We start from the raw sequence: 23,164 nt of genomic DNA on the forward strand, positions 1-23,164 counted from the left end.
AATGAATGTTCATCACTTTCACATCATCAAACCACTGGTGAGTCGGGATGGTTAAAATGAATGATAGATACTTGGTACAAATTGGTACTTGTACTTGCTTATATAAAACCAAGTTTTGTTTCCACATTTATGACTTCAAATATAGGTGGCAAGGCACCTACTTCTAGGAAGTATTTATATTCCTAGAAATTGATAAGGGCACCTGTAAAACTCAACCGTTTCTCTTAAGCTTTTTCATGTGTGTATGTGATACTAGGGCTTGAACTCAGGATGTCCAACTCTTGCTTAGCTTCCTATTTTATTTTATTTATTTGTTTTTTTGAGGGGGGGGGTTCCCGATCGTGGGGCCTGAAGTCTGGGCCTGGGCACTGTCCCTCAGCTCTTCAGCTCAAGGCTAGCGCTCTACCACTTGAGCCACAGGGCCACTTCCGGCTTTTTTCTTTTTGCTTATGTGGTGCTGAGGAATCGAACCCAGGGCCTCATGCATGCAAGACAAGCGCTCTACCACTGAGCTACCGTCCCAGCCCAACCTATTTTATTTTTTTAAAGAAGTTTTTTTTTTTTTGGGGGGGTCCGGTCGTGGGGCCTGAACTCTGGGCCTGGGCGCTGTCCCTCAGCTCTTCAGCTCAAGGCTAGCGCTCTACCACTTGAGCCACAGCGCCACCTCCGGCTTTTTTCTTTTTGCTTATGTGGTGCTGAGGAATCGAACCCAGGGCCTCAGGCATGCAAGGCAAGCACTCTACCTCTGAGCCATCTTCCCAGCTTCCCAGCCCTTAAAGTTTTTTATTGTTAGCAAGGCACCTGTGGCTCATGCCTACAAACCTAGCTACTCAGGAAGATCATGGTTCAAAGCCAGCCCAGGCAGAAAAGTCCCCATGAGATTTTTTTTTGCCAGTCCTGGAGCTTGTGAACTCAGGGCCTGGGTGTTGTCTCGAGCTGCTTCTTTTTTTTTTTTTTTTTCTTGTTTTGTTTTGGTCCGGTTGTGGGGCCTGAACTCGGCCTGGGGGCTGTTCCTCAGCAATTCAGCTCAAGGCTAGCCCTCTACCACTTGAGCCACAGCGCCACTTCCAGCTTTTTTCTTTTTGTTTATGTGGTGCTGAGGAATCTAACCCAGGGCCTCAGGCATGCAAGGCAAGTGCTCTACCACTGAGCTACCTTCCCAGCCCCCAAACTAGGTTTCTTGTTTATTTATTTATTTATATATATATTTTTTATTGTGAAAATACTGTACAGAGGGGTTACAATTACATGGGTAAGATAATGAGCACATTTCTTATCAAGCATTGTAGCCTCCTGCTTTGATTCTCCTTCCCATCCCTTCATATCCTCTCCCCCCTCCTGTCCCCCCCTCCGAAGTTGTAAAGTTCATTTTTCGACATAACGACTTATACATCTCATTGTTGCAATAGGTCCTCCTATGTCCCTGTTTTAACAATTTGTTTTTTCCTTCCCCTCCACATATACCAATATCATATATAGTGAAAGCAGGGGTTATACCATGGGAGAGGGACATACAAGGCAACAAAGACATAATCTTATAAATATGCCAAACTAGGTTTCTTATGGACGGTATCTTTGCCTTAAGGAGGTCCTAAATTTTGTGTGTGTGTGTGTGTGTGTGTGTGTGTGTGTCTGTGTGTCTGTGTGTATGTGTGTGTCTGTGTCTGTGTGTCTGTCTGTCTGTCTGTTGTGGGGTCTGAATTCTGGGCCTAGGCACTGTCCCTCAGCTCTTCAGCTCACGGCTAGCATTCTACTTTTTGAGCCAGCACCACTTCTGGCTTTTTCTGCTTATATGGTACTGAGGAATCAAACCCATGTATGCAAAGCAAGCACTCTACCACTGAGCCACCTTCCCAGCCCTGAGGTCCTGAATTTTCAGGACATACACAAATATTTGAGGGATGCCAGTACTTCATCCTCTGCTACCTTGTACAGGATGTTAGAGGTTGGCCTTGTCTTCATCCTGCCATCCTGATTTTTCAGCACTGATTGGTTGCTGTTCTCAAATATTCAGGTCTTCGAAGACGCTCCACTCGAATGTCTACTATCTCAGAGCTTCGTATCACCACTCAGGAGAATGAAATGGAAGTGGAGGTACCTGTGTCTACAAACACCCGCAAGCAGTTTTCAGTTTCCAGTGAGTAGTGAATGTACTGTCCCTTTTTGAGACATTGGTGAGGGTTCCTCACACATTATCTGTGTCTGTGCTAGAATATCGTAGGATTCCTCCACTACCCTAGTGCTAGTACTGTTCTCCGGCTACCCTGTCAACATTGTTTCCAGAACTGGAAACAGTGTTGTACTTTTAAAAACAGTTACTCTTCTACAGTTATACTTTAAAAAACTCAATTGAGGGACTGGGAAGGTGGCTCAGTGGTAGAGCACTTGCCTTGCATGCCTGAGGCCCTGGGTTCGATTCCTCAGCACCACATAAGCAAAAAGAAAAAAGCCGGAAGTGGCGCTGAGGCTCAAGTGGTAGAGCGCTAGCCTTGAGCTGAAGAGCTGAGGGACAGCGCCCAGGCCCAGAGTTCAGGCCCCACAACTGGACCCAAAAACAAAACAAAGCAAAAACTCAATTGAAACATATACAGAAGAATACACATATCATTGTGTTCATAGTTCAATGAGTTTTTGCTAACTGAATACACTCATGGATAGAGTATTCCTAACACATGGACAGAGCACTAGCAGCACTCCAAACATTTCCCTCAGAAATGCTCACATTCCTACCTTCTTTGGCTAACTATAATCTTAACTTCTTTTTTCTCACTTTTAGCAGTGAAAGAACTCAGGGCCTCCCACTTACAAACTATTATCCTGATCTCTAATAGCATAAGTTAGCTTTCTCCCTTTTTTTAGTAGGGGTGCTGATCTTGGGGGTTGAACTCAGAGCCTGGGTGCTGTCCCTCAGCTCTTCAGCTCAAGGCTAGCGCTCTACCACTTGAGCCACAGCGCCACTTCTGGTTTTCTGGTAGTTTATTGGAGAGTTTCATAGCATTTCCTGCCCAGGCTGGCTTTAAAACGTGATCCTCAGATTTCAGCCTCCTGAGTAGCTAGGATTACTGGCGTGAGCCACCAGCACCCAGCTGTTTCTGAGCTTTTGTGCTCAAGGCTAGTACTCTATCACTTGAGCCATAGCTCCACTTCTAGCTTCTTGGTGATTAATTCGAATTAAGAGTCTTACAGACTTTCCTGCCCAGCCTGGCTTTGAACCGGGATCCTCAGATCTCAGCCTCCTGAGTAGCTAGGATTATAGATATGAGCTACCAACACCTAATTACCTTTTCCCCTTTTTAAAAAATTTTTGCAAGTGGAATTTAAAAGTTTTAAATGTTCTAATAGCTAAAGTAGACTCAGGTACTTGTAAAATATAAGTCATTATACTTTATATTACCAAAGTCAACTCTAATATGATGAAGGTAAATGAAAGAGTGATGACCCTGTATGCTGTATGGGAGATAATGAGGCACTAGAGTTGCATCCCTTTGTTGATTCAAAGTGGTTAGTTGTTGCCCAGATTCTCTGTCATTCCTGGCTTTTTTTCTTCTTCTTCTTTCAGAAACCATCTGAGTTTCTGAGGCTTTGGACAAGTTTGGAACTTTCACATGAGTAGAAAGGGCTACCCTGGCCTGAGAACCCATGCTTTGGTCAAGTCTACAGAGTCAAGTCTCCAAAGACCTTTTCCCTTTATAACAACGCCCATTCTAAGTTATTCAAACATCCTTTAGAATTTTTGAGCCAACTTGTGGCTTATACTTGTAATACTAACTACTCAGGTATTTGAGACCTAGAGGATTGCAGTTTGAGACCAATCTAGACAGAACAGTTCACAAGACTTCATATCCAAAATAACCAATATAATGCTAAACTGGAGACCTGACTCAAATGATAGATCACAAGCTATAAGCAAGAATGTGAGGCTCTTGAGTTTAATTCCTACTGCCAAAAAGGAGAATTTTCTTTTCTTTTCTTTCTTTTTTTTTTTTTGTGTGTGTGTGTGTTGGGGGGGGGGGTCCGGTCGTGGGGCCTGAACTCTGGGCCTGGGCACTGTCCCTCAGCTCTTCAGCTCAAGGCTAGCGCTCTACCACTTGAGCCACAGCACCACTTCTGGCTTTTTCTTTTTGCTTATGTGGTGCTGAGGAATCAAACCCAGGGCCTCATGCATGCAAGGCAAGCACTCTACCACTGAGCCACCTTCTCAGCCCCGAGAATATTTTCTTATAATCCTAGTTACTCAGGAGTCTGAGATCTGAGGATCACAGTTTGAAGCCAATTTGGGCATGAAAGTCCATAAGACTTTTTGTGTGTGTGCGCGTGTGTTTGTCATGGGGCTTGAGCTCTGGGCCTGGGCGCTATCCCTAAGTTCTTCAGCTCAAGGCAAGGGCTTTACACGTGAGCCACAGTGCCACTTCTGGTTTTCTGATAGTTTATTGGAGATAGAATCTCATGGGAACTTTCCTGCCTGGGCTGGCTTTGAACTTGCGATCCTCAGATCTTAGCCTCCTGAGTAGCTAGGATTACAAGCCTGAGCCATTGGCACCCAGCTCCATGAGGCTCTTATCTCTAGTTAAAAAGTCAGAAGTAGAGCAATGGTTCAAATGGTAGCCTTGAGCAAAAAAAGTGTAGGACAGTGCCCTGGGCCTGAGCTCAAGCCCTAGGACTGGTACCAAAAAAAATAAAAAATAAAAAAAAAATATAGAAATGATTGGGTTCAGGTATGGACCAAGGTGAAGGGAGAAGCCTAAGTTCTGCTCATGCTGGAAGAGTTTGAGCCCTTGCTAAGCTGGCGGTAGCCTTCTCCTGGCCCATGACCTGCCAAGGCCCCAGTGAGGACAGTTATGATGTGCCTGCTGTTTCTTCAGTGACTCTTGTTCCCTCACAGCTGGCTCTGGTAGGCCCTCATGCCCTGCAGTAACTGAAATACCATTGACGATGATCAGCGAGGAGGTGCAAGAGCCAGTCCATGCCATCCGAGGCAGCTCTGCTGCACACCCTATGAACTCAGGTACATACAATGAGCTATCTGCTATTCTGCTCCTGGTATAGAGCAGGTAGTTAACATCTGGCATATCTGGATACCTGAGTACAAGATTCATTTTGTCATCATGAAGGCATGTTTTCATGTGAACATAGACTGTTACAAGATTGGGCAGAAGCCCCCTGATTTGAGAGGAATCTGGTGTTATCACACTAACTCTGAAAACCAAACAGGGCTGCCTCATCTTTTGGATGGTTAAGAAAATAGCTATGGAGGCATAAAGAGAGTTTGGGTCAGAACCAGAGTACTGTTGTCACTGTTTTCACCTCACACTAGCCAAGTCATTACTCGGTTCACTTACTGATCCAAGAGTCACATGTATTGTTTGCTGTGCATAGTGATTTCAGACCAAGGATTTAAGACCTGTTCATGAGAAAGGCCAAACAGCAAAACAGCTGGAGAACAGTAGGCTGACTTAGAAAAGTAAAAGACTGATTTCCTTCCCCCCCGCCCCCCCCACCAGTTCGGAGGAAATCATGTATTGTGAAAGAAATTGAAAAAATGAAGACCAAGCGGGAAGAGAAGAGGGCCCAAAACTCTGAAATAAGAATAAAGCGAGCCCAGGTACCTTTCATGGGAGATTTGGGCAAGGGTTTTGGAACAGGCCTATATGGTCCTCCTGAACTAAAGCACCATGGGCAACAGAAATTCACTGGGCCCTAGCATTTCTGAGATGCCACTTCTGCTATCCAGGAAATTTAATTGATTTCTCATCAGATTTGTTCATAAAGTAAATACATGATTCAGAAATTATCTGAAAGGCCCTCAGATTAACAGCTCTTGATGCCACTCAATGAGGAAGCCCATCACATACTAACACAGCGCTGGGCAGACATTTGCTTTCCCTACTGCAGGATGGGAGTGACTGTAGTGAAGACTCCTTAGATGGGTTCATTGCTCTGGAGAGGTACAGTGTGCTGCTGTGCCTCCTGAGATAAGTGTGGAATGATGAGCTTGTCCTACTTCTTAGCTGGTTATGACACATGCCTAGGCTCCCTTGCCAATCTGCACCCCAAGACTTTTATACCCTAGAGTCAGGGTGAAGACTTTAACTGTGAAGTTGTACCAAAGAGCTGTCATTGCTGCCTCTTAGTGCTGAGTCCGAGAGAGCTTATATCTCAACATTTTGCTCTTTTCTCAAATAGGAGTATGACAACAGTTTTCCAAACTGGGAATTTTCCCGGATGATTAAGGAATATCGAGCTACTCTGGAATGTCATCCACTTACTATGACTGATCCTGTAAGTACATTGAGAGACAGAAAACTTACCTTTACAAGACTGAAAGTATACACGGGATTGGCTACTCAAGAGGTTGAGATATGGGGTTTGTAATTCAAAGCTAGTTGGGGCAAATCTCCAAGATGCTTATCTTCAGTTAACCAGCAAAAAGCCAGAACTGGAAGTGTGGCTTAAGTGGTAGAACAATTGGGCCCTGAGTTCTAAGCCCCAGTTCTGGCATAGAATACAAGGAAGGTGGCTCAGTGGTAGAGTACTTGCCTTGCATGCATGAGGCCCTGGGTTCAATTCCCCAGCACCACATAAGCAAAAAGAAAAAAAGCCGGAAGTGGCCCTGTGGCTCAAGTGGTAGAGCGCTAGCCTTGAGCTGAAGTGCTGAGGGATAGCGTCCAGGCCCAGAGTTCAAGCCCTATGACCCAACCCAAAAAAAAAAAAAATAAAATAAATATATACACTTAGCTTTGAAAGTCCATTGGGTTTTTGTTGTTGTTTTCTTTTTGCCGGTCCTTGGGCTTGAACTCAGGGCCCTGTACTGTTCCTGGGCTTTTTTTTTTTTTTTTTTTTCTTTTTTTTTTTGGTCGGTCGTGGGGCTTGAACTCTGGGCTTGGGGGCTGAGAAGGTGGCTCAGTGGTAGAGAGCTTGCCTTGCATGCATGAGGCCCTGGGTTTGATTCCTCAGCACCACATAAGCAAAAAAAGAAAAAAGCCAGAAGGGCCGCTGTGGCTCAAGTGGTAGAGTGCTAGCCTTGAGCTGAAGAGCTAAGGGACAGAGCCCAGGCCCAGAGTTCAGGCCTCACGACTGGACCCAAAAAAAAAAAAACAACTCTGGGCTTGGGCGCTGTCCCTGCATTCTTCAGCTCAAGGCAAGTGCTCTACTGCTTGAACCACAGTGCCACTTCTAGTTTTCTAGTGGTTTATTGGAGGTAAGAGTCTCACGGACTTTTCTGCCCTTTCCTGCCCGGACTGGCTTTGAACCATCCTCAGATCTCAGCCTCCTGAATAGCTAGGATTACAGGCGTGAGCCACCAGCACCTGGTTTGTTCCTGGGCTTCTTTTGAGCCACAGTGCCACTTCTGGCTTTTTTTATGTGGTACTAAGGAACCAAGCCCATGGCTTTAAGCACTCTACCACTAAGCCACATTCCCAGCTCCAGTCCATTGTTTGTTCAGTTTTATTTATTTATTTATTTTGTTGGCCATAGGGTTTGAACTCTGGGCCTGGGTGCTATCCTTGAGCTCTTCAGTTCAAGGTGAACACTCCACCACTTGAGCCACAGCATCTCTTCCATTTTTCTGGAAGTTAATTGGAGATAAGAGTCTCATGGACTTCCTTGCCCAGGCTGGCTTGGACTTTCTTGCCATGGTCTTTAGATCTCAGCCTTCTAAGCCATCAACACTCAGCTTAGTCCATTGGGTTTTGTTGTTTGTTTATATTGTGGGGCTTGAACCCAGGACCTGGGTACTACCCCTGAGCTCTTTTTGCTTGAACTCAGGTCTCATACTCTCAGCTTTCTTGCTCACAGCTGGTATTCTACCACCTGCATTATATCTCCAGTCCAGCTTTTTGCTGGTTATTTGGAGATGGAATCTCCCAGACTTCTCTGCCTAGTCTGGCTTTGAACTTTGATCCTCCTTATCTCAGCCTCCTGAGTAGCTAAGATTACAAGTGTTAGCTGTCAGCACACAGCTTTTGCTGGAGATTAAACAGCTTTTGCTGGAGATTAAACCCTGGACTTCATGTATGTTGAGCACCAAATCTACTACTGAATCATATTCCTACCTTTCTTTTTTTTTTTGTCAGTCGTGTGGCTTGAACTCTGGGCCTGGGCGCTGTCCCTCAGCTCTTCAGCTCAAGGCGAGCGCTCTACCACTTGAGCTACAGCGCCACTTCCGGTTTTCTGGTGGTTTATTGGAGAAGGAGTCTCACGGTCTCTCCTGCCCGGGCTGGCTTTGAACCGCGATCCTCAGATCTCAGCCTCCTGAGTAGCTAGGATTACAGGCGTGAGCCACCAGCGCCCGGCTATTCCTACCTTTCTTATGTATCACCCCTGCCCTGCCCCTTTTTTTTGTTATTGTGGAGTTTGAACTCTGGGCCTGAGCGCTGTCCCTCAGCTCTTTTTTTTTTTTTTTTGGGTCCGGTCATGGGGTCTGAACTCTGGGCCTGGGCGCTGTCCTTCAGCTCTTCAGTTCAAGGCAGCGCTCTACCACTTGAGCCACAATGCCACTTCCGGCTTTTTTCTTTTTGCTTATGTGGTGCTGAGGAATTGAACCCAGGGCCTCAGGCATGCAAGGCAAGCGCTCTACCACTGAGCCAACTTCCCAGCCCCATGTCCCTCAGCTCTTTAGCTCCAAGTTAGTGCTCTACCTTGAGCTACAGCATCACTTCCGGTTTTCTGGTGGTTTATTGGAGATAGCATTCTCATGGTCTTTCCTGCTTTTGAATGGAGATCCTCAGATCTCAGCCTCCCGAGTAGCTAGGATTACAGGCGAGAGCTGCTGGTGTCCAGCAGTCCGCCCTTTTTTGTAGTATGGCAATTGAACCCAGGGTCTCAAGAAGGCTTGGCAAGGGTTTTCCTACTTGAATTATGCCCGTAGCCCACTCTTCATCTCCCTTTTTTGAGATGCCCAGGCTGGCTTCACACTGGTGATCTAACCTGTCTACTCTGTGCTGATTACATGCCTGGCTTGAACTCTGGGCCTGGGCGCTGTCCCTGTGCTCTTCAGCTTAAGGCTTGCATTTTACCACTTGAGCCACAGTACCACTTCCGGTTTTCTGAGTGATTTATTGGAGGTAAGAGTCTCACGGACTTTTCCTGCCCAGGCTGGCTTTGAACCGCGATCCTCAGAGCTCAGCCTCCTAAGTAGCTAGGCTTACAGGCATGAGCCACCAGCACCTGGCTCTGGCCACTTTTTTTAAAACTCTGGTGGGATGCAGCTAGTGAGATTCAGGAGAGTGAGTCTGATCTTTACAAACTGAATCCTATCCTCTGTAGTATAGATTGGCTAGATTGCTGCTAATAATTACAAAAATAGGGCCGGAATGTGGCTTAGTGGTAGAGTGCTTGCCTAGCATGCATGAAGCCCTGTGTTTGATTCCTCAGTACCACATAAACAGAAAAAGCCAAAAGTGGCTCTGTGGCTCAAATGGTAGAGTGCTAGCCTTGAGCAAAAGAAACTCGGACAATGCCCAGGCCCTGAGTTCAAGCCACAGGACTGCCCCCCCACCCCCACCCCCGACACCAAAAAAAAAAATTATAAAAATAGTGCTGGAAACTCTTGTGGGCAGCAGAGTAAGGAAATAAGGAAATTGGGGAATATACAATACAACTTCCTATGCTCTAGTGTGACTAACAGGATCACTAAGATTTTGTCTATTGACTGGGCAGGGCAGGGAGGTTTGAACAAACTTTTTGTTTGTTTTTGTTTGTTTGTCGTGGGGTCTGAATTCTGGCCGGGGCGCTGTCCCTCAGCACTTCAGCTCAAGGCTAGCGCTCTACCACTTGACCCATAGCACCATTTCCAGATCTTTGTGCTTATGTGGTGCTGAGGAGTTGAACCCAGGGTCTCATGCATGTAAGGCAAACACTCTACCAGCCCCTGAACAACTTTTCGATACTGCTCTGAATTTTCTCCTTTCGATTTCTCCTCTTACCCTCTTACAGATCGAAGAACACAGGATCTGTGTCTGTGTTAGGAAACGCCCTTTAAATAAGCAAGGTAAGCCATTCAGTCAGTCAGAAAGAGGCTTCAGACTGACTGAAGGTCCCCTGTATCCAGGGAGCAACCCCCTGAAGTTCTCTCCCTCTGCAGAACTGGCCAAGAAAGAAATCGATGTGATTTCTGTTCCTAGCAAGTGCCTCCTCTTGGTGCATGAACCCAAATTAAAAGTGGACTTAACAAAGTATCTAGAGAACCAGGCATTCTGTTTTGACTTTGCATTTGATGAAACAGCGACCAATGAAGTTGTCTACAGGTTAGTCTGTCTTCTATTTGATTGATTTACTGATTGATTGTACTGAATTTGAATTCAGGTGCTTGCTGGCTGTTATTAATACCACAGAACCAAACTTTCTGCCCTGCTTTTCACTGGTTTTATTTAGGATAGGATGTTGCTTCTTCTAGTGGCTTTAGGGAGCCACCTGGTCTAATCCCACTAATTTTTTGCCCAGGATGGCATCAAATGATAATCTCATTCTCAACTTCCCAAATAGCTAGAATTATAGGTATGACCCACTAGCACCTGGCTTCTATTTTTAATATTATATATATATATAATTATATAATTTTAATATATTTTATATATAATTATGTAATTGTAATATATATAGTCTTTGTAAAGGTAATACAGAAGGGTTACAGTTACATAAGTCAGGCAATAAGTACATTTCTTTTTGAACAGTGCCTTCCATTTTCTCTCCCAGTTTTTTCCCTCCTATTTCTACCCACAAGTTATGTAGTACATTTTCAACATGTTTAGTGAGTATCAATGCTGCATTTGTTTGTTGTCATTGTTGTTTGTGTGTGTGTGTTAGTCATGGTCCTGAACTCTGGGCCTGGGCCCTGGGCTAGCGCTCTAGCCACAGTGCCAGCCTTTTCTGTTTATAGGGTACTGAGGCATCGAACCCAGAGCCTCATGCATGTAAGGCAAGCACTCTACCACTGAGCCACCTTCCCAGCCTGCCACTGCTGCATTCACCTTTTTTCCTACCCTTTCTGTGTTCCACCTTACCCTCCCAAACAGATAAACTTACAAGCAAAAGTACAGAAAACAAAAACAGCAACAAAGAAAAAAAGAACCCTCTTGTTTCCATTTCTTAGAGTTCATTTCGAAATATTATGCGATCATATTTACATGATCATATTCACATAACTACCGAGCCTATGGTTTTTGAGAAGTGGCGCTATGGCTCAAGTGATAGAGCACTAGCCTTGAGCTGAAGAGCTGAGGGACAGCGCCCAGGCCCAGAGTTCAGGCTCTATGACCTACAAAAAAAAAAAAAGAAAATGAAAAAGCTAGCCTTGGAGGCATGACTCAAGTGGTAGATTGCTATTTATGAGCAAAAAGCTCAGTGAAAATGTGAGGCCCTAAATTCAAGGCCTAGTACCAGTGCACACACACACACACTCAAAACACACACACACACACACACACACGCGCGCGCGCACACACACACACACTCAAAACAGCCTATAATCCTAACACACAGAAGGCCAAGGTAGGAGCATAGAGAGCGTTCAAGACCCAGCCAGGGCTCCTTATTGAGACCCTGTCTCAAACAGAAAAATGTGACAGAAACCCTTATTTAGGCCACAGAGCATAAAATATTTTAGATCTGATTTCCCTTGGGTGCTGCTGGAGGCTGTCTGCCAAGCTCAGGTTTTCACTTTTATCTCCAGTGTCAGAAGATAGGCTGGGCAGTTTAGAATGTATACCATCAGCCTGCTCCTGGTAGGTAACTATCCCTCATCCCCTCCCTGACAATAAGCCAGTAGTATTTTGGATTTTGTTAGTGGGTCAAGAAGAGGATGGACTACTGAGGCAGGAAAGGAAGTATACCTAGAAGGTATTGGGGATCTCAGGCCCTCTATATTCTTGGATTACATAGCTGTGTATTTAGCCATCCACAGATCTCAAAAGACTGGTTCTGTACTGAGCATATGCAGACATTTTACAATGCAGCATAATAACTATCTTGCACTTAACTATTACTAATAACCTAGAAATTATGCAAAAATGGGGAATGTGTCCTATGCCATGTTACATATAAAGACTTTGAAGCCTGGGAGTAGCTTAGTGGTAGAGTACTTGCTAGCCAGTGTGATGCCCCATTCCATCACTAGCAAAATAAAAATTGAAAAATAAGAGTAATGGACTTACAAATTTGCTTAATATCTGTTTGAGGGGTTCCTGGAACATTCGAATCCAATAGTGATGGAACATCTCCATTTGCATGGAGAGCTCTTTGGAGGTTCTAGCAGGGGAACATGGCTACTAATAAACTCTTGACCAAAGAATAGTTTCTACCAGAGAAAATGATCTTCCACCACACATGTAGCTTTGGGAGGGATGCATATGGAACTTTAAGGGAAGGAGTACCCACCTAACCAGCCAGGTCAACCAAATCAACCCTGGTGATGGTGGGGAGATAGTATTGCAGAGCATCCTAACATTTCCAGTGCCTCTTAGAACCCAAGAATTATTGGTTGTACAAATGCCACCCCTCCCCACCCCTTCTATCCTTTCTCCTAGATTTACAGCAAGGCCACTGGTACAGACGATTTTTGAAGGAGGAAAAGCAACTTGTTTTGCATATGGGCAGACAGGAAGTGGCAAGACACATGTGAGTATTCAAGTGTAATATTGGACTCCTGAAAAGGAAGAGAATGTCTTGCAAAAAGTCCTCTCAGTGCAGATGCCCCATCACCAGACACTCACTATACCAGACACAGAGAGGCCTCAGCAGTTTTAGTCTCCTGGCTTTGGTATGGCCCACTCTAGCAATATAGCCAGTAGACCTGGCTTAGACCAAGTTTAACCATAGTTGTCTACTTTTCCTTTTGCAGACTATGGGTGGAGACCTGTCTGGTAAAGCTCAGAATGCATCCAAAGGGATCTATGCAATGGCCTGTGAGTAATACGTTTTGTCTCATTGGGATTGGGTGAAGAAAGGTAGGCTGTTACTTATCCAGGCTCTCTTCCTCAGCCCAGGATGTCTTCCTCCTGAAGAAACAGTCCCGTTACCGGAACCTGGGCCTGGAAGTCTATGTGACCTTCTTTGAGATCTACAATGGGAAGGTAGTAGTCAGGGAGCCCCTGTCTATGCTGAGGGAGCTCCTGACTTTCCAATACCTTAAAGTTGGCTACAAGTTACAGAAGACAAATAACTTACTAGCTATAGGTTAGACCTTTGAGCTATTCGTCCCAGGCATGTATAGGGAGGTGAAAATCTGATGATGAAATGGCACCAAAGTTGAATAAGAACTGGCATCTACTTAGAGGCTAAGATCTGAGGATCATTGTTCAAAGCCAGTCTGGGCAGGAAATTCCATGAGACTTTTTTTTGCTTCCTTATTTTTCTTTTTGTTCAAACTAAGGACCTGGGCACCATCCCTGAGCTCTTTTTGCTCAAGGCTAGCACTCTACCACTTTGTGCCACAGTGCCACTTCCTGTTTTCTGGTGGTTAATTGGAGATAAGAGTCTCAAAAACATTCCTGCTCAGGCTGGCTTTGAGCCATGATCCTCAGATCTCCTCTGAGTAGCTAGGATTATAGGCATGAGCCACCAGCACCTGGCATGTGAATACTTTTGATTTCTCTGTAGTCTCTATACACTTTTTTTGTTTTGTTTTTTGGGTCCAGTTGTGGGGCCTGAACTCTGGGCCTAGGCACTGTCCCTCAGCTCTTCAGCTCAAGGTTAGCACTCTACCACTTGAGCCACAGTGCCACTTCTGGCTTTTTTTCTTTTTGCTTATGTGGTGCTGGGGAATCAAACCCAGGGCCTCAGGCTTGCAAGGCAAGCGCTCTACCACTGAGCCATCTTCCCAGCCCTCTATACACTTTTATAGGGTTGCCTTCCTTAGAAAACAGATTATAAAAGTAGCTAATATTTACTCCTAGTATGTACTAAGCTGTGTGTGTGTGTGTGTGTGTGTGTGTGTGTGTGTGTGTGTGTGTGTGTGTGTGTGTGTGTGTGTGTGTGTGTGTGTGTGTGTGTGTGTGTGTGTGTTTTAGTACTGGATTTAAACTTGGGGCCTTGTGCTTTCTTTTTTTTTTTTTTTTGGTGCTGGTATTGGGGCTTGAATCCAGAGCCACACTTTCTCACTTGGCTTATTTTGCTCAAGCTGGCACACACTATCACTTGAGCCACATGTCTATTTCCAGCTTCTTGGTGGTTAACTGGGAATAAGAATCTCCCAGATTTGGGGCTGGGAAGGTGGCTCCGTGGTAGAAGGCTTGCCTTGCATGCATAAGGCCCTGGGTTCAATTCTTCAGCACCACATAAACAGAAAAGGCCAGAAGAGGGCTGGGAAGGTAGCTCAGCGGTAGAGTTGCATGCCTTGCAAGCATGAGGCCCTGGGTTCGATTCCTCAGCACCACATAAACAGAAAAAAAAGCCGGAAGTGGCGCTGTGGCTCCAGTGGTAGAGCACTAGCCTTGAGCTGAAATGCTGAGGGACAGCACCCAGGCCCAGAGTTCAGGCCCCATGACTGGACCCAAAAAAAAGAAAAAAAAAGAAAAGGCCAGAAGTGATGCTGTAGCTCAAGTGGTAAAGCACTAGCCTTGAGCTGAAGAGCTGAGGAACAGCGCCCAGGCCCAGAGTTCAGGCCCCACAACCAACCAAAAAGAAAAAGAAAAAAAGAATCTCACAGATTTATCTGCTTGTGCTGGATTTGAAACATATAATCCTCAGATCTCAGCCTTCTGAGTAGTTAGGAGTACAAGTATGAGCCACCAGTTTCCACTGCTAAGCACTATTCTAAGCACTTTTTTTTTTTCTTTTAGCAGTTGTGGGGCTTGAACTCTGGCCCTGGGCACTGTCCCTCAGCTCTTCAGCTCAAGGCAAGCGCTCTACTGCTTGAGCCACAGCGCCACTTCTGGTTTTCTAGCGGTTTATTGGAGATAAGAGTCTCACTTTCCTGCCAGGGCTGGCCTTGAACCATGATCCTCAGATCTCAGCCTCCTGAGTAGCTAGGATACAAGCATGAGCCACCGGCACCTTGCTATCTAAGCACATAATTTATCTTGACTTTACAAATAAAAACAGATTAGAGTGATTCAGTAACTTGCTCAGCTCTTGCAACTAGTAAAGGAGCAGAGCCAAATTGAACTAAGGTAAACTAGTTCAGATTCCAAGTACAACACCCTCTACTAGTCTGATATCTGGAGATTGGAAGAGCTGGACAGGGTACCTAGCACCTGTGCCCTTAGGTTTATTCTGTCTGCCTTGCACAGCTGTTTGATCTGCTCAACAAAAAGGCCAAGTTACGTGTGCTGGAGGACGGCAAGCAACAGGTGCAGGTGGTGGGGCTGCAGGAGTACCTGGTTAACTCTGCTGATGATGTCATCAAGATGATCAACTTGGGTAGCGCCTGCAGGTCGGAATTTTATTAAAGAAGGGGCTATCTTCTAATGACTGGTTTTAGCCTAACTCGTGCCATTTGTTTCCACATAATGCTACTTGTTGCCAGCTTGGTAAAGGCTGTGAGGGTCTCTGCTTTAAGGGCTCACAGTAGGACAGAACCCAAGGCCAAAGGCTTCTCAGACTCAAGTCAAAGTAGTCTGACTCTAACCAAGGCAGGTTTTATTCACAGGCATGCTTCTCCACATCTATAAGACTGTCTTGGTCCTTCCCTTGTGAAATTCAGGAGCTTCCTGGCTGGATGTGTTCTGGGATAGAACACAGAAGTAAGGAAGTACTGATGTGGTATTATGGAGGGTCAGGGAGAGGCTACCCTCCTCAGGCCCCTCAAATGCTCTCATGTAGTTTATATGTGCCCTGGAGCAGACATAGCTCATCCTTCCGCAGATCTACCTAAAGCCTACTGATTTGGCTACGTAGAAAATTATTATGTCCAAAGTTGGAGATGGCTGTTGTCCAGAATGAAAGTCTGAGAAAGGAAGACACACACTTATTAGAATCCTGATCTGACCTAAACACTGGAGGGTCTTGGGGACTGGATCCCAGAAGGTCATAATAACCTTTCTTTGCCTCCCTCATCACCTTTGCCACAGGACCTCTGGGCAAACATTTGCCAACTCCAACTCTTCCCGCTCCCATGCCTGCTTCCAGATACTTCTTCGAGTCAAAGGGAAACTATATGGCAAGTTTTCTTTGGTAGATCTGGCAGGAAACGAACGAGGGGCAGATACTTCCAGTGCTGACCGGCAAACCCGAATGGAGGGTGCAGAAATCAACAAAAGTCTTCTGGCCCTGAAGGTAACAGAGGCCAGCTAGTGGTAGGGCCTGGAGGGAAGGGAGGGAAAAATGGGTCTTTAATTGTTCCTGCTGCTTCACAGGAGTGTATCAGGGCCCTAGGACAGAACAAAGCTCACACCCCATTCCGAGAGAGTAAACTGACACAGGTGCTGAGAGACTCCTTTATTGGGGAGAACTCAAGGACTTGCATGGTGAGTAGAGTTACTTTGGTACAGAGGAGACATTTAGTTCTGTCGCTGGATAGCAGGCTCATTCCTGGCTGCCTCCATTTCCAGGCTCTTGACTGGACTTCCACCCTCCTTTACTGATGCTGCTTCCACATTACCACCTCCCCCCCCCCCCCCCCCCCCCCCCCGAAGTACCAGAAAACCAGAAGTGGATCTGTGTGGTAGAGTCCTAGCCTTGAGCAAAAAAAAAAAGCTGGGGCTAGGAAGGAGTCTCAGTGGTAAAATGCTTGCCTTACATGCATGAGGCCCTGGGTTTGATTCCTCAGTACCACATAAGCAGAAAAAGCCAGAAGTGGCACTGTGGCTCAAGTGGTAGAGTGCTAGCCATAAGCTGAAGAGCCAAGGGACAGTGCCCAGGCCCAGAGTTCAGGCCCCACAACAAACCAAAGGAAAAAAAAAAGAACCTGCTCTTTTACCAGATGTAGGCACATCTCTTGGCTGGCTGGCGGAGAGTCCCTTATCTGGTTAAAAAGGGACTTGCAAGGGGCTGGGAAGATGGCTCAGTGGTAGAGCGCTTGCCATGCATGCCTGAGGCCCTGGGTTCGATTCCTTAGCACCACATAAGCAAAATGAAAAAAGCGGGAAGTGGCGCTGTGGCTCAAGTGGTAGAGCGCTAGCCTTGAGCTGAAGAGCTGAGGGACAGCGCCCAGGCCCAGAGTTCAGACCCCACAACCGGACCCCCCACCCCCCCACCCCCCAAAAAAAGGGACTTGCAAAACCTGAGGGGATGCAAACAAGGAAAATCCTTATCTCTTCCAAGGCTTCCCTTCAGATTCATTGGTTCCCAGCCTAGTATATAGGCTGGAGCACAAGCTACAAGCCTGCAGTGATTTTTTTTTTTTTAATACACGCACGGGTCATAAGGCCTGAATTCTGGGCCTGGGCACTGTCCCTCAGCTCTTCAGCTCAAGGCTAGTACTCTACTATATGAGGTACAGTGCCACTTCCAGTTTTTTCTGCTTATGTGGTGCTGAAGAATTGAACCCAGGGCCTCATGCATGCAAGGCAAGCACTCTACCACTGAGCCACCTTCCCAGCCCTTCCCCCCCCCCCTTTTTTTTTTTTTTTTAGTGTCAGCATTGGGGCTTGAATTCAGGGTCTTACACTCTTACTTGGCTTTTTCACATAAGGCCAGAGATCTTCCACTGAAGCCATACTTCGTTTTTGCTTTTTGCTAGTTCATTGGACATAAGAATATCTCATCTGTAGTCACAGCTACCAGGGAGAGTGAAGCAGGAAGATCACTTCAGCCCAGGAGTTTGAGACCAGTGTGGGCAACATAGTAAAATTCTGGCTTTTTAAAAAAACTTTGGCCGGGTGCTGGTGGCTCACGCCTGTAATCCTAGCTACTCAGGAAGCTGAGATCTGAGGATCACGGTTCAAAGCCAGCCCCAGCATGAAAGTCCGTGAAACTCTTCTCTCCAATAAACCACTCAGAAAACCGGAAGTGGCACTGTAGCTCAACTGGTAGAGCACTAGCCTTGAGCTGAAGAGCTGAGCGACAGCGCTCAGGCCCAGAATTCAAGCCCCATGACCAACAAACCAACACAAAAAAACCTTGATTTTTTTTTTTTTTTTTTTTTTCTGTTGGGCGCCAGTGGTTCACACCTTGAATACAGTACCTACCCGGGAGGCTGAGATCTGCGCTGAGCCAGCCCAGGCAGGAAAGTCTGTGAGACTATCTCCAATGAACTACCAAAACACCGGAAGTAGAACTATGATTCAAGTAGTCGAGCGCTAGCTTTTAGCAAAAGAAGCTCTGGGGCAGCACCACATCCCTGAGTTCAAGCCCCAGGACTGGCACCAAAAAAGAAAAAAAATTATTTTGTTAAAAATTTGTTTTTTTTTTTTTGCCGGGCGCCAGTGGCTCACGCCTGTAATCCTAGCTACTCAGGAGGCTGAGATCTGAGAATCGCCGTTCAAAGCCAGCCCGGGCAGGAATGACCGTGAGACTCCTATCTCCAATAAACCACTAGAAAACCGGAAGTGGCGCTGTAGCTCAAGTGGTAGAGCGCTCGCCTTGAGCTGAAGAGCTGAGGGCAGCGCCCAGGCCCAGAGTTCAAGCCCCATGACCGACAAAAAAAAAAAAAAAAAAAATTTGTTTTTTTAAATATGCATTGCATATTGGGCAAGTTGCCTGGCATAGCATGGGTGCCTAATGACTCCCTCCACCTTACCAAGTGAATGTCATCAGCTCAATGGTTCCTCCCAGCAGCAACTCCAGGAGCAGACTGACTAGCGTCTCTACCTGTGATATGCAACTTCTATCTTTTGCCTCTTTTCAGATTGCTATGATCTCACCAGGCATAAGCTCCTGTGAATATACTTTAAACACACTACGATATGCAGACAGGTACTAGTACCTCCAGCCTAATGGGATGGGGAATGGATGGGGGAGGCTGGGATACCAGTGCCTGCTGTATACTCCCTATGATTCAGTGACTGTAAGTCATGAGAGTTCAGCTGTTGTGCTAGACCTTTCCCAGCTCCCTTTAGCATTGTTTGAGGGTTTTGTCCAGTTTATTTTCTCTTGCCCAATGGCAAAACTACTGCTCATCAACCTTGGATCTCAAGCCTTGTAACCTGTGTGTCTCTGTACTCCATGCTGAGTGCCAAGGGAGCTGCTGTGAGATCAAGACTTCCTTATTTCCTCAGAGTCAAGGAGCTCAGCCCCCACACCGGGCCCAGTGGAGAGCAGCCAATTCAAATGGAAACAGAAGAGATGGAAACCAACTGTAATAGGGCTCTGATCTCAAGCAGTGTAAGAGGGCTACAGGGAAGGGATGGAAAGTGAAAATGTGGCCTCTGAGGTAGGAACCCCAGGCCGTGTAGTCTATATTTTTCTCTATTTTTGGCACCTCAGTTCTCCAAGGAAGAGGATGAACTGTCTTCCCAGATGTCCAGCTTTAATGAAGCCATGACACAAATCAGGGAGCTGGAGGAGAGAGCTATGGAAGAGCTTAAGGAGATTATACAGGTAGGTGCTAGCCCTGGCCAGGGAGGAACTGCATATCCATACTGGCTCCCTTGGGTTGGGATGGCAAGAGGCCCCCTATACTAGCACTCCTTAATCTCTACCTGACAATCTAGCTGTTCTAGGGCAGGCAGTGATCACACCATCTGGCGCAAATAGGCCTTTCTGTGTCCTCCCAGCTAGAACTACTAAGCCTCCTCCTGCTCCCTTTATTGAAGATGCTGAGGGTAATTCAGGAATCTTTGCTTTTTTATTCAGTAAATGTTCCAGCTCCTATGCTACAATCATGGACCTAAAATAGCAGATCCATGTAGTAAGCTCTAAGTAGACTTGAGGTCAATCCTGACCCTTCTAGGTGTGAGTTGATTTCCTTGTGAAAGTCAGCCTCACTGGGCCTCAGTTTTTTCATCCCTAAATTGGGAGAGAAGGAATGTCTTTGATGATTAAGTGGTTGGAGCTGAGTAAGTGGGAGGTGCTACTTTTGCTATTGAGGAACCACACAAAATATCTCAACACATTGGCATTCTGGGAACTGCAGAGCAGAAAGGAAGAATTTGCAGCACTTGTGATATGGGACTATGGCGAAGTGCTTAAGCATGTCTTCTCCCTGGACTGTTCTGGGTATGCAGGTTTAAAGGACATGGCACTTTTAGGATAAACGAGGGATGAACTGTTGTCCAAGCAAAAGTTTTGAAGAGATATTAAAGGAAGATCCCAGGTCTGGACAGATCAGCAGGACCCTGATGCTAAAGGGCCTATATATATAGCTTGTACGAAAGGCTTGGACTTCATTATGAAGGCAGTGGAAGCCTTTGAAGGGACTTGGCAAAGTAGTGACATGGTTGGTTATACCAGTCTCTTGTAAGCACTCAACCACTGAGCTTCATCTCCACCCTTTATTTCATTTTTTGCTGGTCCTGGGACTTTGAACTCTGGGGTTGGGCACTGTCCCTGAGCTTCTTTTTCTCAAGGCAAGCACTCTACCACTTGAGCCACAGAGCCACTTCTGGTTTTTTGGTGATTACCTAGAGATAAGAGTCTCTTACACTTTCCTGCCCAGGCTGGCTTTGAACTGTTTGAACCGAGACCCTCAGATCTCAGCCTTCTGTGTAGTTAGGATTACAGGCGTTAGCCACCAGCACTGGCTTCACCCTTTATTTTTAAGATAGGGTCTCACTAAGCCAGGCACAATGCCCAGGCCCAGAGTTCAGGCCCCACAACCAAGCCAAAAAAAGAGCTAAAAGAGACCACACCCAGGCTCTGGGTTTAAGTCCCAGTACTGGTTTGTACACACATACATACAGTCACACTCATACACACATGGTGTATCACTGTGGCCACAATATGGAGTCTGGCTTGGGAGCTTGGGAGGTAGAAGCACTTAGGAATTAGGAAGAGTTCGAGAAAGATGATGGTGCATAGACCAGGGCAGTTCCATGGTCTTGGGATTAGAGTGAGGGCATGAGATTCAAGAACCATTAGAGGAGTGGAATTGACAGGATTGGGTGAGAGTAGAAGTTGCTATTCTACCTTTTGGTTTGGGTAGCAGAAGCAATGATGTTACTCATTTGGTGGAGTGTAGGGAAGTCTGGGTAGAAGGAGGATGAATGCCAGTTGAATATTTCTCAGGGGAAGAGGGTCAGGAGGCAGGATATAGGGCATAGATGAGGAACGGCCTCTCATACAGACAACAGCATTGCAGGCAGTTGGAATATAGAAATAATTTTATTTATTTATTTTTGTCGGTCGTGGGGCTTGAACTCTGGGCTTGGGCGTTATCCCTCAGCTCTTCAGCTCAAGGCAAGTACTCTACCACTTGAACCACAGCACCACTTCAGGTTTTCTGGTGGTTTATTGGAGATAAGAGTCTCATAGACTTTCCTGCCTGGGCTGGCTTTGAACCGTGATCCTCAGTTCTTAGCCTCCTGAGTAGCTAGGATTACAGGCGTGAGCCACCAGTGCCCGGCAAGCAGGGATAATTTGAAGTGTTTTGGTGTTACTACTTGTTGCAGCAAGGACCAGGCTGGCTTGAGCTCTCTGAGATGACAGAGCAACCAGATTATGACTTGGAGACCTTTGTAAATAAAGCGGAATCTGCTCTCTCCCAGCAAGCCAAGCACTTCTCAGCTTTGCGAGGTAGGTGTGGCTGCATGTGTGCACTGAGTGGGTGGGTGCCTCTGAGACTCTTATCCCTTGTGCATCACTTCTAATTCATTCCAGATGTCATCAAGTCCTTGCGATTGGCCATGCAGCTGGAAGAGCAAGCTAGCAAACAAATAAGCAGCAAGAAACGGCCCCTGTGATGACTGAAATAAAGATGTTTGGTTTCACACGAAGGGTCTGAGCAGGGACACATTTTGGTAAATGCCAAGTGTAGGCTTTGGGCCTAGGGCAGCTGGGAAAGGGACACGACTTTGCTTTTCTTCGATTTGGAGCAGGAGGAAAGAGCTTTTAGGTAAGCTGTATGTTGCCCTTTTCTCTCCATTGAGAGGGGCACGCTGACTGGGTACTGTATTTTCCCTGGCAGTGGACTAGCTGCTTCAGGAGGCTCCCCAAGGTTGTCTTAGCTCTGGGAAAGAGAAGGAGCTCTTATCCTATCTCTTGGCTGTTCTGTACACCCTTAGATTATGTAGTTGCATGTTTTATACTTTGTAAACTGTTTCTGAGACCTCTTTCTTCCTTTCTGTTTTTGAAGCCCAAGATGCTTTATATATTTGTACACTTTAACAATAAAGAAAAAAAATCAGCCTCTTGAGTGATGTGGGTAATGAGCCTGGGATGTATCTGAGCCTTTTGCCAGACCAAGAACACTATTGTGCTTTTGGCTTCTAGCTAGTGCTTATTCTATATTCTTCTTGGAGGCCAGACCCATGCCTACAGCTTTCATGACCAGCTGAAGACCCAGCCTCTGACTTGTTAGCAGTACTGGAGCTTGAACCCAGGTCCTCCATAGGGACAGGAACTACTCTGTTCCAGTCTCTACATTACATAAGTCTACTTAGGAACCACCAACTAGAAAGCACTTGCCTTGCTGGAGCAAGAAGAATCTGAAAGGCAACACCAGGGCTGGGAAGGTGGCTCAGTGGTAGAGCGCTTGCCTTACATGCATGAGGCCCTGGGTTCAATTCCTCAGCACCACATAAGCAGAAAAAGGCCAGAAGTGGCACTGTGGCTCAAGTGGTAGGGCATTAGCCTTGAGCTGAAGAGCTGAGGGACAGTGCCCAGGCCCAGAGTTCAAGCCCCACAACCAGCAAAAAAAAAAAGAAAAAACACCAGTTTGGTATTGAAAAATGAATTGTGAAGCCAGGCGCTGGTGGTTCACGCCTGTAGTCCTAGCTACTCAGGAGGCTGAGATCTGAGGATCGCAGTTTAAAGCCAGCCCAGGCAAGAAAATTCGTGAGACTCTTAGCTCCAATAAACCACTAGAAAATCAGAAGTGGCGCTGTGGCTCAATCGGTAGAGCCCTCGCCTTGAGCTGAAGAGCAGAGGGATAGTGCCCAGGCCCAGAGTTCAAGCCCCACGACCAACAAAAAAAAGAAAAATGAATTGTGGGGGCAGGGAAGGTGGCTCAGTAGCACAGTGCTTGGCTTGCAGGCATGAGTCCCTGGGTTTGATTCCTCAGCATCACATAAGCCCAGAATTCAGGCCCTACAACTGACCAAAAAAAAAAAAAAAAATGTGTGTGCTAGATGGACTAAAGGACCAAGTTTAAGGCATGGGCAGGCTTAGATTTTGTGTCCAGGAGTGTGCA

General features: G+C 46.2%; 1 protein-coding gene across 1 annotated transcript in view; it reads left to right on the plus strand.

Moving 5' to 3' along the window:
• Window positions 1-22,159, plus strand: part of Kif2c (kinesin family member 2C) — a 35,478-nt gene extending 13,319 nt beyond the window's left edge. The window contains exons 5-21 of the mRNA XM_042677536.1: window positions 2,015-2,137; window positions 4,883-5,005; window positions 5,502-5,602; window positions 6,184-6,279; window positions 9,937-9,991; window positions 10,085-10,247; window positions 12,525-12,615; window positions 12,839-12,902; window positions 12,979-13,070; window positions 15,228-15,370; window positions 16,008-16,212; window positions 16,293-16,403; window positions 18,725-18,792; window positions 19,095-19,200; window positions 19,303-19,416; window positions 21,426-21,549; window positions 21,634-22,159. Of these exons, the coding sequence (XP_042533470.1) occupies window positions 2,015-2,137; window positions 4,883-5,005; window positions 5,502-5,602; window positions 6,184-6,279; window positions 9,937-9,991; window positions 10,085-10,247; window positions 12,525-12,615; window positions 12,839-12,902; window positions 12,979-13,070; window positions 15,228-15,370; window positions 16,008-16,212; window positions 16,293-16,403; window positions 18,725-18,792; window positions 19,095-19,200; window positions 19,303-19,416; window positions 21,426-21,549; window positions 21,634-21,716 (1,862 nt within the window). The 3' untranslated portion in view covers window positions 21,717-22,159. The remainder of the gene's footprint in view (window positions 1-2,014; window positions 2,138-4,882; window positions 5,006-5,501; window positions 5,603-6,183; window positions 6,280-9,936; window positions 9,992-10,084; window positions 10,248-12,524; window positions 12,616-12,838; window positions 12,903-12,978; window positions 13,071-15,227; window positions 15,371-16,007; window positions 16,213-16,292; window positions 16,404-18,724; window positions 18,793-19,094; window positions 19,201-19,302; window positions 19,417-21,425; window positions 21,550-21,633) is intronic.
• The last annotated feature ends 1,005 nt before the right edge of the window (window positions 22,160-23,164 follow it).

Source organism: Dipodomys spectabilis, unplaced genomic scaffold, assembly GCF_019054845.1.
Source record: "Dipodomys spectabilis isolate Male_0828 unplaced genomic scaffold, ASM1905484v1 ptg000002l, whole genome shotgun sequence".
NCBI classification, from domain to species: domain Eukaryota; kingdom Metazoa; phylum Chordata; class Mammalia; order Rodentia; family Heteromyidae; genus Dipodomys; species Dipodomys spectabilis.